Source organism: Rhinichthys klamathensis, unplaced genomic scaffold (genome assembly GCF_029890125.1).
Source record: "Rhinichthys klamathensis goyatoka isolate OS25496 unplaced genomic scaffold, OSU_Roscu_1.1 h1tg000117l_1, whole genome shotgun sequence".
NCBI classification, from domain to species: domain Eukaryota; kingdom Metazoa; phylum Chordata; class Actinopteri; order Cypriniformes; family Leuciscidae; genus Rhinichthys; species Rhinichthys klamathensis.
In genome coordinates this window covers 1,329,280-1,347,576 of record NW_026606654.1, presented here as the reverse complement: position 1 = coordinate 1,347,576, position 18,297 = coordinate 1,329,280, and the positions used below count along the sequence as shown (strand labels likewise).

The following is an 18,297-nucleotide window of genomic DNA, read 5'->3' as shown; positions in this document are numbered from 1 at the left end:
GAATCAAAATGTCCCTCTGAAATCTTGCTATGTGCCTTCAAACCTTCAAACCAAATGGTCTTAAACCCCCCAAGAAAGCAACATTTTTAAAAGTTTTTTGGCTTTTGGTATGAATATGTTAGCATTACTGTTATCCATAAGCTAGTGTGCTGCTATACAATGATAAATTTCACATTTAGAAGAAATAAGCATTCAGAACTTACAGTCAGGGGCGTCACTAGGATTTTCATTTTAGGGGGGCTAAGCCCCCAATATGATTTTTTTTTTTTTTAAATAAAAAAATGTAACACTTTAGTTTATCTAAAGATCACTATTAACCATTTTCATTACGATGCAAAGGCACGGTTTTATAATAACTGTGGTCCCTAATGTGAGGTAGGGCAAATAAGGGGGTTCGGGGTCTCCCTGAGAACATTTTGATTTCCCTGAGCTACATATGTGCATTTTAAGATGTTCTGAAGGCCAAAAAAACTTGGATAGTGGGCAGCTGATTATTTTTCTCTCCTCATCAGCATCACACTCTTTTTCTCTTTGTTTTTATCTTGCCCTGTCTCTTCCCCTCCTAAAGCTGAGCTTTGACTGATATAGGCTTTTCATTTTTGTCTGTCAGTGAAGAAAGTAAACATGGGGTCAATTGATAGGGTGATTTTGCCTATGAATCATTTTCTCAGACGCGTTTATTTACTGAAAGCTACTAAAGGTAATTAAGTTTATTAAATGCATTCACAATATGTAGGCTACACATTTATTATTGATCTTATGCCTAATACAGGGCCGTAGACAGGGCTTTAGTCACAGAGGTCCTAAATTTGAGGTTGGTAGGGGGTTCAAATTTTTTATTTCTCTGATATGTGCATTTCAAGACAATTGAAGACCAAAAAAGGATAAGAAATAGCTTTAAAACCATGTCAGTGGGCGGATTATTTGTCAATACCTGCTCTCTTCTCATCTCCATCACTCTTTCTTTTTTTCTCAGTCTCTTCGTCCCTTTCTCTTCCCCTCCTAAAGCTGAGCTTTTTTAATTTACTAAAGGCTACAATTTGTATTATATCCTCAATATGTACACATTCATTATTAATCTTGTGCCTAACATGATGAAAACGGCTTTGTTAATGTTTCTTGTAAACTAATTATTACATTACATGAGTCACGTTACATAGGCCTATTTTCAGTTCAAAATGGCGAAATTAGACAAAACTATATTAGTTTGCCTGATTATTTTTTGTCATTCGTTTAACATTTATGACCTAAAAAAAGTAAAATATGAAATGTTAAGTTTAGCTACTTACATCTTATCTCGCACTTGACCGTACGCGTCGAGTCGCACTGTTAAAATTCGCGCTCAGCAGCGTCTGTGAACATAAAGCCTGCCTACTTTGATTTGATTGGTCATCTCAAATATTCTGACATTGACGAGCAGTGACAGACCAATGAGGCTCAGATGAACACACATGAACACACACACACAGCCTGTCCTCTGTTTCTGACGTGCTCTCTGTCGGCGCCGCTGCGGATTGAAGATGAAGAACGCGCTGAATCTGATTATAACAAGACTGAAGCGAACACGAATTTGTGTAGCCTACATTAATCTCACATTTTTAGGGGGGCTAGGCAGAAGTTTAGGGGGGCTGAAGCCCCCCTAAAAAGGGCCTAGTGACGCCCCTGCTTACAGTCCTCACTTCCGTCAAAATGGATCTACGGTTTTGATGACAACACTCTGCACTTCAGCTTCTCATCAGTGTTTCTGTCCAATCAAATGCACTCTAGAATCTGAAGCCCCGCCCCCTACATTATAAATAAACGCTGAAGCTGCGACTGAAATCAGTTACTTGTTCACACATTTACTGTTTTCTACATGGTGAATGGCACAGTGGACTATATAGGGGATAGGGAACGATTCATACAGTGTAAATATGCTTTCGATTGGGGCGAATGAAGTCTAGTTTTACGTTAGTGTCACATAAACCGCCGCAGCGGACACACAGTATGCTCCGGTCCAGAGACACAATAGCACAGATTGAATCATATGTGCGAGTAGGCGCAGACCAGTGTAACAACTGAGACCAATCTTATTACTTGTTATTAATCTTACCTAATTTGTTACACCAGAAAACGTATCGGACCCATTTCAATTCTACACAGAACGCTATATTTTAAAGCGATATGGCTATTAGAGACAGTACTGATGAGTTCAAGAGGTAACGCCGGTGTCATGCACCAACATTAATTACACACTTTTCAAACTGCACATTGTCAGCATGATTATGTTTCTCTGTTTTGTTTTAGTAATAGTTTTAGATTCAATCTAAAGGGGGATTAATTTATTAGCCTGTGGATGTCAAGCTGTCAAATGCAGCTTTACCAAGCTCAACGGCTCCGGCACAGCTGTGATATGAACAGAACGCTATTGGCTATTTAAAAAAAGGGGGAGGAGCTGAGCGATGTCCCGCCCTGTCTTTGTGTTTAAGTGTAAATGATGTCAACACATTGAAAAACGCTGCACGTTTCAAGGCCCATTCCTTTGTTCTGCAAATTTTCACAGTCATTTCAATAGGATTCCACGTGATTTTGCAGCTGTTCCAAGCTGGTCATGTGAATGCGTTGACCAACAGAAAGCTAATTGGTTTGAAAGTGACTTCTGTGTGAGCTGTGCTTCATGTATCGCAACACGATTTACAGTAGACAGTGAAACTTTTTTGCCTGCACAATTTTGCTAATGTGACCATACCTACAGTATATGCATTTTCCATTCCTTTTTTTTTGCTGTTTTTTTCTATATCCATCCAAACAATGTCCAAGCATAACAAAACTTGGTATAGACATCAGGATATTCTTAGGGTGCATGTCAAATTTAGTCAAATTCTGTTCGTAGAGGCTGCTAATATCCAGTAAAAGTATCATAAATTTCCAACTTTGTCAAATTTGTCATGGATTTTCTTGTTCCCCCCAAATGTGTGTGCCTGTAATCCATCTTTAAATTGCATCAATTGTGGTAATCTTCTTCATTTTTTAAATCTGCTTTGTTACAGTTCCACTCTGTCCTTTCTCACCTCTGTTCTGTCTGTCTTTTCTGTCTGCACAGGTCTTCTTTCACGCAGTTGTTCCACATCCTCTTCTTCTTTGGACTCCAGACAAGCTTCCAGACGACCACCAAGACCGCCACCACGACAAAGACCACCTCTGCGCCCATGGCAGGAACGGACTCCTCCGAGCACCAGATCTACTCCTACGCCCTCCCGTTCCCTCACCGCCACCCCACACTCTGGTACATTACTTTTGACCATCTACAATAATTAGCCTTGAATATGTATTTGTAAATAGCAATATGCACCCTAATGAGGGATCAGGTTCCAAACACAGTCTTGCATCACCCTCAACTGCAAAGACTAATCCCAGCAAATAAATGAACATAAATGAGTTGTTTATCAAAATTATTATTCATGCATTATCCCTTTGCAGAGTCTTTGCAGTGTACATTATTTGCATTGTGTAAAGATATCAATAAGCAAGCCATGAGAAGGTTTTTTAATGTAAGTAACTGTAACCTTTCTGTAACTTTTTCTAAGTAACCTTTCTAAGTATCTGGTCACATGACACATAAATATTATGATACACGTTAACGATTGATGCAACTTACCCTAGTCTCTACTAGGTTTTGAATGTAAAATGTGTGATGTTTTTAGATGGATATTAAAGGGATAGTTTTGAAAATTAGCCCATGATTTACTCACCCCGAAGCCATCCTAGGTGTATAAGACATTCTTCTTTCAAACGAATACAATCGGAGTTATATAAAAAAAAAATGTCCTGGCTCTTCCAAGCTTTATAATGGAAGTCAATTTGTATATTTTTTTGGAAGTCCATCAAAGTGGATCCATCCATGATAAAAGTGCTCCACACAGCTCTGGCGGGTTAATAAAGGCCTTCTGAAGTGAAGCGATGCGTTCGTGTAAAAAAAATATCCATATTTAAAACTTTATCGACTAAAATAACTAGCTTCCGGCCAGGGCTTGACATTAACACCCGCCAACCCGCCAAATGCGGGTGCATTTCACCCGTGGCGGGTAACACAGTCACTCTCACTAGCCACTTTGGCGTGTTGAAGATTTGTAGTCTTGTCAAAGGACATCTGACATAACAAACGAATTGCAATTTGACACTATGCCACTACCACTCCCATGAGTACCACCTGCACATAGTTTAGTGTTTGCTCATTGGTCCATTCGTGAATCCTCTTGAACGACAACACTGCAAACAAGAAGACACGCGGAGATTAAACTCGCGGACTGTGCGACGAACTGGGCTGTTTTAGTCTGCCCTTAATTATCAACTTAATGTGGTGATATAGCGATCTTTTTTTAATAGCAGGAGAATCCAGACCACCGGCGTGTCTCACGCTCTCCTGCAGTGCCGCTGCGCGAGGGTGCGCGCGCCAAACAAACGATCATCACACGCGACTGGTCGCATACACACACACATCAACACAGCGTTCAGTCAGTTCGTGAGTGTGCATGGCCGGTATTAAAGCAAAAATCATCTTCATGATTAAGGGCCACGGTGTAGGCCTAACTACTAGCAGGGCTGCCCTTATGTCACGTCATATCACAACTATCTTTCCAGAGTTAATTCTATGTTTTAATAAAATTAATCATGCCATGAAAGAAAGCAGGAGATGCGCTTGTGGGAATAATCTGGAAAATAAAGACCTGTAGGCCTATACTTGTTTCAGGTGGACATATCTCCAGTTACTCAGAGCTTCATGATGATAATTATTAAGTCAGAGCTCTGAGGAAAAGCTGATGCAAAACAAACAATCCAAAGTCCTATATAGTCCTATATAGCCTATATAAAGTTGTAATCCTGGTGCTTTAATTGTGGATTTTTTCTTTAAAATTATTATTTATTCTTTGCTCGTTGTTTCTAATGCAGATAATTGTTCTACTCTGTATTGCAGTATTTACTGCTGTAAAACAAAAAACAAACAAACAATGCAGCACTTTTATTATATACAATAAGAAGCTATTTTATGTGTGTATCTTAGACAACATGTTATCAAAAAAGGAGCTTAACAACCTTATCAGAGCTAATGATAATATTAGTTCATTTTAGCACGTTTTCAGCCCCATTGTCAATTTTAATCATATAAAACGTACAACAACAAAACTGTGGCTAGTAAAAATGCTGCGTGGCTAGTCATTTTGGAAAACCACTAGCCACATTGGCTAGTGAGCAAAAAAGTTAATGTCAAGCGCTGCTTCCGGCAGACGGCCATACACAAGTCGACTTAAGCCAAAAGAGTAACATACTTTTGGGTGAACTATCCCTTTATTAGTGCATTTAGAGATTATGAGATGTTTTGAAATATTAAAACTTTTTTTTTTCACCAGGAATTGCTCGCAGCAGGACCCCTTCAGTCAGCAGCACAGCATATGAGAGCTCAGATGTGCATTTAGGGGAGCGTGTATTGGTGGTGGGACAAAGGACAGGGATTGTGCGGTTTTACGGGAAGACCAGTTTTGCTCCAGGTATGACACTATCGCCTTTCTAACAACCTCCTGCAGTGTGCGATAGCTCAGGAAAGTGTGCTATGGGTCGGGGTTAATTGCACATTTAGAGATATTCAATGGCTACTCCTTTGTCAATGTACTTGGATCCTTCTCCTTTATGTAACCTCTGGATGAATTAAAGCCATATTTCAGTAGCAGCATAAATGTTCCAAGACGTTCAATATCACACAATGGATAAAGAAACATTTTATAAATGAGTAAAAGGCCAGCCACTCAAATTCACTTAACGCGCACATTACCTGTGTTTCTGCTGGGACTTTATGTCTGCAACTCTGCCAGGTCTTTAAGTTGAATGCAGCAGTTTTTAAATGTATACCGTATAAAGGTTATCCGCTTAATGGAACTGGTACTCAGGTGAGCTCAGCAGTTCTTCAGCACTGTGAAGTTAGTCACTGTATTTATTTACTGCAATACATCGGACATTTTGCAGAATTTCAAGGACACTCGTTGTATTCCAAGAACCTTCAGCTACATCCTTTTAGGGCTCAGATTATACAAATGAAAATGCATGCCATATAAAAGAAATGATAAGATTGCAGTATTTGTATTGTAAGTAGCATGTTAAAATGAAGAAAAAAAAACATGTACTTATTTAATTTAGTAATAACAGTAAATACTGCATAATTACAAGCAACTAACCCTAATCCTAACCCTAGCACTATAGTAAAAACATGTTAGTAAAATATTACAATGCATAAGTGCACCCTGAAATAAAGTGTAACCCCATTTATTACTAAAGTCAGGCGTTTTAAAGTCAGAGTGTATGCTCTGAAAGGACTGAATGGAGAACAGATTTATACGGATTGGTGAACTGAGAACAAAATTTATTGCATATTGTCCATGATTGTGAATGCTGACTCCGCTGATATTGAACCAAATAAAATCAAGATTCAGGTTCAGCGAGCACTCTGGATTATGAACAGTTGAGACACAGTTTAATACTTTGAAGCAGGGAGAGCAACTCAATACTGTTCATTCTTTGAAGGATCGATATTGTATCATCAATTTGTATTTAATTTGTTTAATAAGCCAATGTGCCATTGTGCACATGAGCTGACGTACCACTGTATTAAGGCTTGTGTTTATGTTTATATATATATATATATATATGTGTGTTTGTGTGTGTGTATATATGTGTGTATATAAATATATAAAATATATATATTTGAAGATTTGTAGATTAAATACATTTTATTTGACATAATGTGATTGAATATTTATGCCTGAATGCTGCTGGTTCATGGTTTGGAAAACAAGAGTAGCTAAACTATTCCCATAAAAAGCCTTAAAAGGCTTACTCTAGTCTGCTAATTAATGACCCCTGAGTGCTGTTGAACTCCGAGTTTTTTGTGGAGAGCACTTTCATGTAGCAGGAAGCACAGTAATTTCATCAAAATCAATTGGAAAAGCTAAAAACAGATTTGGAGAGAAGTCAGGGATAGCTTACTACAACAAATATTATATTGGCCAATGCTATTATATGCACAGAAGGGACAACATATAATAAAATACATTTTGCAGTCCTGGTCAGAATTATTAGCACAATTGGTAAATGGGAACAGAGAAGCCTGTGAAAATAAATCTGCATTGTTGATCCTTTCATTTAAAAAAAATCACAAAAATCGAACCGTTCGTTGAAGTAAAATAATTGAAAATGGGAGGAAATATCTTTATGAAATATGTTTTTCTCCAAAACACATTGGCCACAATTAATGGCACTCATTTATTCAATACTATTTGCAACCTCCTTTTGCCAAGATAACAGCTCTGAGTCTTCTCCTATAATGCCTGATGAGTTTGGAGAACACCTGACAAGAGATCAGAGATCATTCCTCCATACAGAATCTCTCCCAATCCTTCAGATTCCCAGAACCATGTTGGCGCTTCTTCTCTTCAGTTCTGCCCACTCATTTTCTATAGGGTTCAGGTCAGGGGACTGGGATGGTCGTGGCAGAAGCTTCATTTTGTGCTCAGTGACCCATTTTTGCATTGATTTTGATGTTTGTTTTGGATCATTGTCTTGATGGAAGATCCAGCTGATTTCCATTTTAATATTTCTAGCAGAAGCGGTCAGGTTTTGAGTTTTTATCTGTTGGTATTTGATAGAATCCATGATACCATGTATCTGAACAAGAAGTCCAGGACCTCTGGTAGAAAAATAGGCCCACGCAGGGCCGAATTAAGACAGTGTGGTGCCCCTGGGCACTATACCTCAAAAGGCCCTCTATATTCAAATATCTCAATTCAAAATGTACATCAATTTATTGACGCTGTCAATTCACGTTTGTCCAAAAATAATAATACATTTATCAGGTTTCTTACCTTTACAGGCATGAAAACGGGTCAGGGGTGAAAAAGGTGAGAAGGTAGGGGGGTCCTCTAGGGGGGTCCGGGGGCATGCCCCTCCGGAAGAAATTTTTAAATATTCCATATTTTAAAGCATCAATCTGATGCATTTTGAAATGCATCTTTTGCCAACCTGGGGAGAGTTGGAGAAACTTAACTTCAGCCATGAGTCAAAAATATTATGGCCTCCGTAGCGTTAGCTAATAATTTTCCACCAGAGCTTTAGCTAGCTGGCTAATGTTGCGTTCTCTCCTGCTGTGTTCAACTCAATTCATCAAGCTGTTGCTAATGTTAGCTAAGCCTATGTCAACAGAGCTCCTGGTTAACTTAGATATAGCCTACCAGAAAATATTAGGGATGTCCTAGCGGTGAACTTCGAAACAGCAGCGCATCAAATACCGAATTGAACAAAATTATGATATTGTACCATTTGAAATATAATATATACCGGTATTTTTGCAGTACCGGTATACCGCGCATCCCTATAAACAAGTTATGTATGGTCTTTCAAGAATTTCAAGTTAATAATATAACAATTTACGAAAACTATTTTTAAAGCTTGTGTCATGTGGTGCCCCCCTAGTGGTTGTGAATGGTTGGTGCTCCTGGGCACTGGCCCAAGTGCCCTTATGGATAATCCGGCTCTGGGCCCACGGCATTAAAGATCTAGCATTTTATTTAACCATGGGCATGGGGTACTTTTTTTCCATGAAAAACTCATCTGTTGGGTTTGCTACCAAAAAGCTATTGTTTTAGTTTCATCTGACCAATCTGAATATGCTGGAGTTTGTTTTTGGATGATAGAAAGGATTTTTTTTCTCGAAACCCTCCCAAACAACATGTGGTGATGTAGGTGCTGTTTGATGACGCTTTCTGACTCCAAGACTACAATTCTCCAGCTGTGATCCTTGGAGAGTCTTTGGACACTCAAACTCTCCTCCTCATTGTGCATTAAGACAATTTGGCCTTGTTTCCTCATATTTATACTCCTGTGAAACAAGAAGTCATGACTGGAAAATTTCGTGTTCCTAGTCAGCCTGGTGTGCTAAAAAAAATGTTAATATGAATGGGAATATACTTTAGAGATATTTTACTCTTAAGAATTTCTAGGGGTGCCAATAATTGTGGCCAACGTGTATTAGAGAAAAAAAAACTGTTATTTCATAATGTGATATCCCCCCGCTTTCAGTTGTTTTACTTTAGTGAAAAGATTTTTTTTGTGAATTTTTAAAAAAATTAAAGATCAAAGGAATACACAATGCAGATTTCTTTTCACAGCCTAATCTGATCATATTTACCAAGGGTCCCAATAATTCTGACCATGACTCTACACATGACACAAGCATCTACCATATCGTTTAAATAAAACTAATGTCTTTATATATGGTCAGACACCTGCATGTGTCATTATATTAGTTACAATTTACCAACATCAAGCTGAAATTGAGATTTTTAGACATATGTCTTTAAGGCAGTAAGTCCATCGGATTATGTTTTCATCAACTCACAGGTTATAAAGTGTATTTTAGCTGTGTGGGCATTAAGCATTTTACCAAAATCCCATGTTACTAAAAATGAAGTGATATTCTCCACTCCTCGAGTACATAAAGACTTGGAAGTGCCCAGTATTGAACTGAAAACTAATATCTTATTACCAAATTATATGAACACAAATCAATTATATTTCAGGCAGGATGAGAGCTATTGCTCCGTAAGCACTTCCAACGCCTGCTAAGGTTGACCATCGTTACACTTCTATAATGAAACACATGCAGCATGAAGCTTGACAGCTTTTTCAACCGAACACATGCCAGGAGTCGATAGTTGCTTATGAAGGCTTTGGACTTGGAAATTTAAGCAGCTGACTTAAAGTTTGCAGCTGGAAAAGAACCTAACTTAAGTGCCCTCACACTTTCTTTTGTCTCTATAAGAACGTGGATCTTATCCGTGCCATTTTACTGATAGGGCACCTTAAGGTGAAATCCATCTTCCTCTCAATGTGCCCTTTTCATCTGCTATTCACACATTTATAGAATACAACTCACCCTGTGCTTTGTTCTTTGTTTACTAAAAAAGCAACTGTTTGTCCCTGCATTACAAAGCATCACAAAGCGTTTGGAAGGAATAACTGGATTTACTCAAATCGCAGGATTTGGTATTCGTTTGTTTAGGCTCGAGCTGAACTGAGAGATGACAGATTGGAGATTGTTTACCAAGCTCAGGTCGGCAAGAGAATCGCTACATTTCTCAAAACGTGTGTGCTTACACACGATGTGTGTGTGTGTGTGTGTGTGTGTGTGTTTGTGTCCCTGACAGGATTTTGGTTGGGGATTGAGTTGGACAAGCCGAGCGGGAAGAATGACGGATCAGTTGGAGGAGTACGATACTTCAGCTGTCCTCCTAAACACGGAGTCTTCGCCCCACCCTCACGAGTTCAGAGGCAAGTGCAGAATTTGCAGCCATAACCGCATCTTAACTGAGTCTTATTTCTGGTATCTTGCTGACTTTTAGCGTGATTATTTCTAGCCGACTGTGTCTTTGATTGTTGAACTGAGATTTCGACCTTTCTGTACAGAAGCATTAATAAGATTGTGCATCGACATTTGTAAGTCATTTCTGCATGAGGGACGTAACGGTCCCCACAGAAAATAACCGTCCTGCCCTTGTCCTCAAAAGACATTTACTTTGGCATCACAGATAAAATTGTCGGGATACTTTTTGGCAATTAGACTTCTGGCAGATAATAACATTTGTGAAAAATTCAATAGTATTTAAAAGAGGAGTCGGAAGCCTTAGAAATTGCATAGAAATGCCCTGGGAGCCACCCAACCTAAACTGTAGCATTGGGCTGGCAAGTTTGGTCACATTTCTTCATAAAGTGTAGTTTATATTTGACTTTTACTTCTTTTACTTTAATTTGACAGGAAAGGAATGACTTTCTTTCTACTTTCTTTTAATTAATTTTAATTCCAGCCTTTTTTTCTTTGTATTCGATTTACTTTTCTCCAGTCAGTCTTCCATTATGAGTTTAATCCTTCCCATCGACAGCGGTCTGCCCTCCATTTGTCCCTCTGTACCTTTTACTGCTTTTATTCCCCTGCTGGTTTTTCAACAAATGATCAATGTTCGTATCTTCTCCATCTGTCATGAATCATATATTCTTAATTCAGAACCATTCACCTATGCCATATTCCGCTCTTTCTTTCCCATTGTAATTTTGTAAAGGGTCTGAGCGACTGATAAGCTCATTGTTCTAAATGCTTTCTTTCGTTGTGTCTTCTTAATTAACCCTCGGGACAGCCTCAGACACGCCGGCAGAGAGATCCCAACCGCTTCCATTCATTTTGTCAGAGGCTCTTCAAATTGAAATAGCCACTATTTATTTCTTAAAGACCCACTCCGATGAAAATAATGTTTTTCTATGTGTTAACATGTTCTTGTGGCATTTTTCTTATGTTAGAGGACATATCTTGAGAAAAATAAGCTCAAAGTTGTATTTCTGAGTATTTCTACATTCAAATGGCTGTGAATCAGTAGCAGACGCTAAAATGCTGGCTAAAATAGACTGGAGTTGTGACGTAGTAACTCCACTGGGCGTCTCCACACGCGACGTCTTGGAGTGAAATAATGATCGGTGATAACTTTGATTAACTTCGGATAATAATAATTAACGTGTATATAATACTGTTGCCCCACCGGTATTGGGGGTGTAAGCTAGCGGGAGAGACAGAGCTCTCGGCAAAGGGCAGGGGGAGGGTCGTCTCCGTGCCAACGGCTCCGCCCACAACGCAGAGGCGAATTGCTAATGAGCTACTGCCGCTCTGCTGAAGCGAAGTCCCAGAAAACGGCACAGGTTTTGTGATTTTGGCTAAAAATGGCATAATCATAATTTAAAGACCACTGGGAATGTTTAAAAATAGCTCAAAATATGATCGGAGTGGGACTTTAATGCATTTTCCTCGTATTAAAAAGATTCTCCAGCCAAAGATGAAAATTCTCTCTTTCATTTACTCAACATAACGCCATGCCAGATGACTTTTTTCTGTGGAATACAAAGAAAGATTTTTTAGAAAAACAATTAAACTCTGTGAGTCCATATAATGCAAGTGGATGGAACCCTCAAAGTTGACTCTTCAAAAACCACACAAAATGAACACGACAGTAACCCACATTACCCGATCAATGTCTTCTGAAGCGAAACTCTAGGTGTGCGTGTGAGAAACATACTAATGAAGTGAACATTCATAGAGCTTCCGAACAAATCTTTGGGGGGCGGACTGGTGGGAAAGTGAACCCGAGGTTACCTACTGAGTCAGTCCTAGAGCTCCTCCTGTCGGATTTTAGGGAAAGATACGGTCTATTGGAGAGGTCCAATAGATGTCTTAAGGCCTGTTCACACCAGGACGAATTTCCCGCGCGATATTCGCCGACGTTTAACGCCTCGTGACTAAACAAAGGGCGCCAATGTGAGTGTGCACACCGACACGAAAAACGCCACGCGTAAAAGCGTCATTTTTTAAAAAACGCCTCGGGTTCGCGCCGCGTCAAAAACTATCCGACCAATGAGATTGGCGCTTTTGCTCACGTGTCTGGAGCTTCTGAAGTTACAGTAAAACACAACTTGGGGACGCTCAAACACAAAATGGTCTTGCCGAGCACATATACGTAACGGCGAAGAAGATATACGCCAAGTAGCGTCTACACTGCCGGGAAGAAATAAGACGAGGAAGATGCAAGGCAAGATCTAGCTGCTGGTCTCGTTGCTGTCGGAACATAAAGAACTATATGACAAACGCGACAGCGACTACAAAAATCTTGATAAAAGAGAATGTTATGGAGTGGTATTGCAGAGCAAATGGGCGCCATCTAATGTCAGGGAATGAATTTGCATGTTCACTCGGCTCATTGTCAGCGAAAATCGCTTGGGTGTGAACACAAAAAAAGCGTTGAAAAACGCGCGCCGATATTCGTCCCGGTGTGTACGAGCCTTTAGGCTCGCAGAAAGAACACCACAGACACAGTGAAATCACCATGGGAAAATCTCAGAGTAAAACTGGGAGTTGTGAAAAACATGATACACCGGTGTTTTACCAGATGAGCAGTTTATCGATGTATCATCTTTTTATTCTTTTACTTCCTTTTATAAATGTTTTAATTTTCCCAAAACTTGTTTTGCCTTGCCTAATATTTGAAACTTATTATAACCTTTGAAACAAAACGTATAAACTGTAAACTTTATACTATAAACCATTACTACTTAACATGATCACCATAAGTTTGCGCTTGACGAAAACGTCTCCGTCAACAAGTGACGTGTTTAATGTGGGTTTTTCAAACCGTGGAGTTACCTGAGCCTGATTGAATGCGGTAGAGAAAATGCCAGTGTGGAGAGATGTGCTGAAGTGTGTGTGTGTGTGTGAGAGTGCTGGTAAAAGTGTAGGTGTGAGGGCATGGGATCTAGAGGGCAGGTGGTAGGGTGACTGGAGAGGAGAGGTTTAGATACTTCTGCCTCAGCGAGGGGAGAGAAGATTGCTGGAGTTTTGTCAGTGAAGAAATGAGCAAAATCATCAGCGGTTAAAGAGGAGGTGGCTGGTGGCAGAGGAGAGAGTTGAATGTTTGGAAAAGTGTGCGTGTGTTTGAAGCATGTTGTGGAAATATGAAAATTGAGCAGATGAACTTCAACAGAAAAGGATGAGAGCAGAGACTGATACATATTCAGGTCAGATAGGTCTTCTGATTTGCGCCATTTTCTCTCTCCTGCCCTGGGGCCATCCTTAAAAATATTTTGGTTTGCAGTAACGGCAAAAAAAAAAAAAAAAAAGGTAGGTAGGTAGGTCTATATATATTTTTTTTTTTTTTAAAATTCAATGAAAAAAAGAAAAGGACAATTTTGGTCATGGTGATTACGTCGGTATGAATTTAAACAAATTTGCATAACGTGACGCCACTGACTGTGTCTTCAACCCATGCCTTTGGGCGCACCATTGCGAATCTCATTCTGATACAGGTTAGACAACAAACAATTTGAAATCTTTGTCAAAAAACATGTTTATTGCATTAATTCCAGCTGCATTCATTTGGGGAAAAAGAGTGGATTTTCAGAGGGAAACAAATAAATTAAAATGACTAATCTCACCAGCGCCGCGCCGACCAATAAAACAGCGCATTTGGCACTATTCGTTTAAATTGGACCCATAAACATCTGCTATTATTAACGGAAATCAGTGAGGTCAAATGGCGAGGCGCATTGTAGAAACTATATTAAGTAGTCCTGACATATTATGGAATGGTCGATTTTCTTTAGTGTAATTTAGTACATTTCGGTATGGGATGTGCTGTTTTATTGGTCAGCGCGGCGCTGGTGAGATTAGGTCGCGCAAGCAAACACTTCCTCCCTGCGCTGTCGAGTCTGTCGCGCTCGCGCGTCTCGGTCCATTGAGCCGCACAGATTACATGTCCGCGCTGCGCGAACCGCGCCGTTTCGTCCCACTTTTGGTGTGTTTGGCTTCCCATACTTATGTGTGTTTGTCAGAGCCTGCAGTTGCTGTGTGACGCGCGTTCGCGGCGGCCATATCGTGACGAGCTGGACGCGCTCCGAGAAAAGGCCGTTAACATCTATTCCCTATTTGACCATTAAGAATTTCGAATAATGAGCGCCTAAATGTAGGCTCATACAGACGTATTTCACAAGCAGCCGCGCCGCAGCCATCACCGAGCGCGAACCATTGACCGTGAATGAAACGAAGCGAACGCACAGGCCATAGTGTGACATGCGTAAACCAATGGTGTAAACATAATCATCATAGATGACGCCACGGGTTTTTATTTAAAAGAAAGAACGTAGCCTATGCAATTTATATTCACAATACTTACTATAATATAATTGATATTTTATTGCATTTATATTAGTTGTTTGAAGAGTAAAAAAAAAATCGGTCGGTCTTAATGCAAGTTTACAACCGGCAAGTCGGTCGGACTAAAAGGGAAAAAAAATAAAAAATTGGGTCGGTCCTAAATTGACAGGGTCGGTCGGGTTACGGCAAACAAGAATATTTTTAAGGATGGCCTGGGTTTGGTCCGGTGTTCACGAAGAACATCAGATAACCAGGGGTTAGAGGGAGTAGCATGCGCTGGCCTGGAGGAGAGAGGAAAGATATGGTCTAGGAAAGATGTCGAAGTGGAACATAAAGTGTCCGATGCGGTGTTCACATCCAGAGATGAGAATCGTGTGGGTGAGGGACACAACAGAGGAAAGATGGGAGGAGAAAGTGAGCGCAGGTTTCGTCTGAATGTAACTGATAGAGTGGTTGCTGGTGCACAAGTAGTAAGTTGTAGATTGAAAGTAATGAAGAAAGTATCTGAAATGTGCAGAGGTTTCACCAAACTGGTGTATGTGATGCAGACTACTGTTTCTAATGTTGTATCTTTTGTAATGTTGGTTAGCAAAGATCACAGTAATAGCAAATAATAAACAGAGCAATTCCAAGAGGGTCCTCACACCATCGGTGCTCGGGCCCTAATAAAGGTATATTTAAAAAGAACTAAAGCTCTTCAGGTATGCTGAGATGTTTTGAAGTCTTAATAAACACTTTTTATAGTAATTTAGTCCATAATTATTTTTAATATATTTTTTGAAGCTCTTCAAACATTTTTTGTACTATTATAACGTCATTTTAAATGTTAAATATAAAAAACAAAAAATCGAATTGACCGAACTTGACCTTCAGCCCCCACATCCTCTTGATAATGCCTCCTCAAACGGGGTTTGTTGGCAGTCAAGTCAACGTGTTGTCGTCTTCAACAATTTACTGCAAGCTCATATTTAAGTCTGGCTTCCATCAAATTATGGAAGTAAAATGGATTTCGAGTACCATTTCATGTTGACTTCAAAGATATTTATTTCAAAGAGTTTTTACCTGTCCGTTGGAGAAGCATTCCGTCCCCCCAGTCCTAACGTGTAAAGGTTTGTGATTTTGTTCCTGCTACATATTTACATGTCAAATTGCTTGTGACAATTTTGACAAGCATTTGTCAAAATAAACCCATGTGACTGTCACTATTTTGAAGTGATAAATTTGTTGTTTGACAGCTACCAGAGTATACGCAAGGGTAAAATAATGTGTCTTGACAGTTTTCTGCCAGAGCATCAGTTGTTCAAGTGCAGTGGTAGAAGTAATACTGAACATTCACTTTGTTTTAACTAGCAGGATTCATGGCTCAGTAGACTGTCTGTCAGAGCTGTCCTCGTCTCGGATGAACTATTCCTTCACAGGTGAGCCATTCCTGCTGTCTGATTCCCTCTCCGCTGTCAAATCTTGTATGACTGACGTATTGCCTTTTTTTCATATAAAACTGTCGTTTTTCAGAGATTTGGTCATTTTTCAGTGGATGTTTGTGTTTGTTTTATTAAAGGAATTCGACGCACTCTCAGCACTTCCACAGCCATCGCTACCCAGAGAGAACCGAGTCGTAAAGGTCAAGCAAGCAGGTAGAAATAATGTTAATACGACTGTAACTTTTTTCAAGTAAATAATTTGTTGTGGCTCGGTGGTTTAGTCCATGTGTTCCGCATACATTGAACCTTGGTGCTCATGATGGAGAAATGTTGGTTTGAGTTATATCATATCATTTTCTGTCCTCATTTCCATGATTTTTTTTTTTTTTTTTTTTTTTTTTACCAAAATCTAAAGATGCCCAAATCTCAAAGATTCCTTTAGTTTCCAAACAGGCACTTTTTGGTAGAAATGTATGTAGTAATTAGTATTAATTCATTTTGAATCTCATAAATGTTTGTATTACTTAGTATTAATATTTTTTATTTTTTTACTGAAGCTGAAATTCAAGTTTTCATTTAGTTGAAAACTGAAACTGAAAATAAATCTTATTTAATAGTCAATCAATTCATTGCATTTATGTATTAACCAACACTCAAATAAAAACAAATGGTTGTATACAAACATTTCAATTGTACATATCAATGATGTATTTATGTCTCTACTCCAATTCGTGGATTAAATATAAACATTTAAACGATGACTGTAACTTGTTTTCATGACATATTTATTCAAACATAAATAATGAAGGCAACAGGTTTAGTAAAAATGACTAATACAGTGAATATATTTAGCTAAATGAGTCATTTTATTTCTACCTGACATTGAATTGGACATTGAATGGTTTTCTTGAGGTAGATGTAACATCACTTGACATATTGTTCACAAGCTGTTTTGTTGACGACTTTCTGCGGTTGAAACACTTTAAAATAAGTGTCAATTTCTAACATTACCCAAGGTTAATAAAAGTATTGTTCATTGCTAATTTCAACATTTACTAATACATTTTTACATGAATTTGTATCTCTTAACACAAGTTAATGCATTATAAACTAACACGAATGATCAAGGTATAATAATAGATTCATATTTTTCATGGTTCAGTATTGTTTTGAAATTTTTGTAATAAAAGTTCGGCACTTTTTCATGTGTTATGTCTGTTTTCATACAATTTCCATTTTAAAAACTATCAGTCGATTAGTCGTTATCGGCCAGCGTGGTCCTAGTTATCATTATCGCTAAAATCCACTATCGGTCGACCTCAATGATTTTTCGGCCCAATAAAAGTGTTTCGACTGAAATCGAAAATTCTTTTTCGCCTTTGTAGCGTTAATTAGTCCCTTGCATCCCATTCTCAAATGCTCTTTGTCGTCTCTCAGGAACCGTTCCAGTAATTTGCGGCGCCGTTGGAGCACAGTCAGCGCTGGCAGGGGTACATCAAGGGCGAACAGCAGCGCTGGCCCAGGGCCTAACCGAGTGGGTGGCACCAGTTCCTCTGGCTCAGATGGCACTGTCAAACTCCACCTGGGCATGCAGGTCTTGCTAATTAGTGCCAATGAGATGGGCACCATCCGCTACGTTGGCACAGCTGACTTTGCCCCCGGCCTCTGGCTCGGCCTCGAGCTGCGAAGCCCGAAAGGAAAAAACGATGGTTCCGTGGGCAACCGACGCTACTTCAGCTGCCGACCTGGCCATGGGGTTCTGGTGCGACCCAGCAGGGTCACGTACCGTGGTATCAACGGGGCCAAGCTGGTGGATGAAAGCAGCTGAGACCGCCACACGCTGGAAAATGGGCTTCCCATCTCTCAACCCATTCATTTTTGTTTCTATGGATTTGTTTTGACATTTTCTTTCTAACTGCACTAAGACTCAGACGTTCACTGGTGATAAACTGTTTACTCCGTTTTGTGATCTAACTAAATATTATGTTTGGGAGAAAATATTACATTTGAACTCTTCTGAGGTTTTCATTTTAACTGGAGGTTTGAATTCATATGCGTCTGATGAAGTAAACAGTAGCAATATCGGAGCACTTTAATAAAAGTCTGTGG

The 18,297-nt window shown here is 39.4% G+C and overlaps 1 protein-coding gene across 2 annotated transcripts in view; it reads left to right on the top strand.

Moving 5' to 3' along the window:
- The window catches only part of zgc:103755 (uncharacterized protein LOC449988 homolog), a 52,569-nt gene extending 34,515 nt beyond the window's left edge, over positions 1 to 18,054 (top strand). Inside the window, exons 10-15 of one of the 2 annotated variants that reach the window (XM_056255078.1) lie at positions 3,083 to 3,265; positions 5,388 to 5,525; positions 10,230 to 10,353; positions 16,121 to 16,185; positions 16,326 to 16,401; positions 17,626 to 18,054. In XM_056255078.1, the coding sequence (XP_056111053.1) occupies positions 3,083 to 3,265; positions 5,388 to 5,525; positions 10,230 to 10,353; positions 16,121 to 16,185; positions 16,326 to 16,401; positions 17,626 to 18,016 (977 nt within the window). In that variant the 3' untranslated portion in view covers positions 18,017 to 18,054. Of the gene's footprint in view, positions 1 to 3,082; positions 3,266 to 5,387; positions 5,526 to 10,229; positions 10,354 to 16,117; positions 16,186 to 16,325; positions 16,402 to 17,625 lie in introns of both variants that reach the window. The other variant, XM_056255077.1, reaches the window with a different exon arrangement.
- Positions 18,055 to 18,297: the final 243 nt, after the last annotated feature.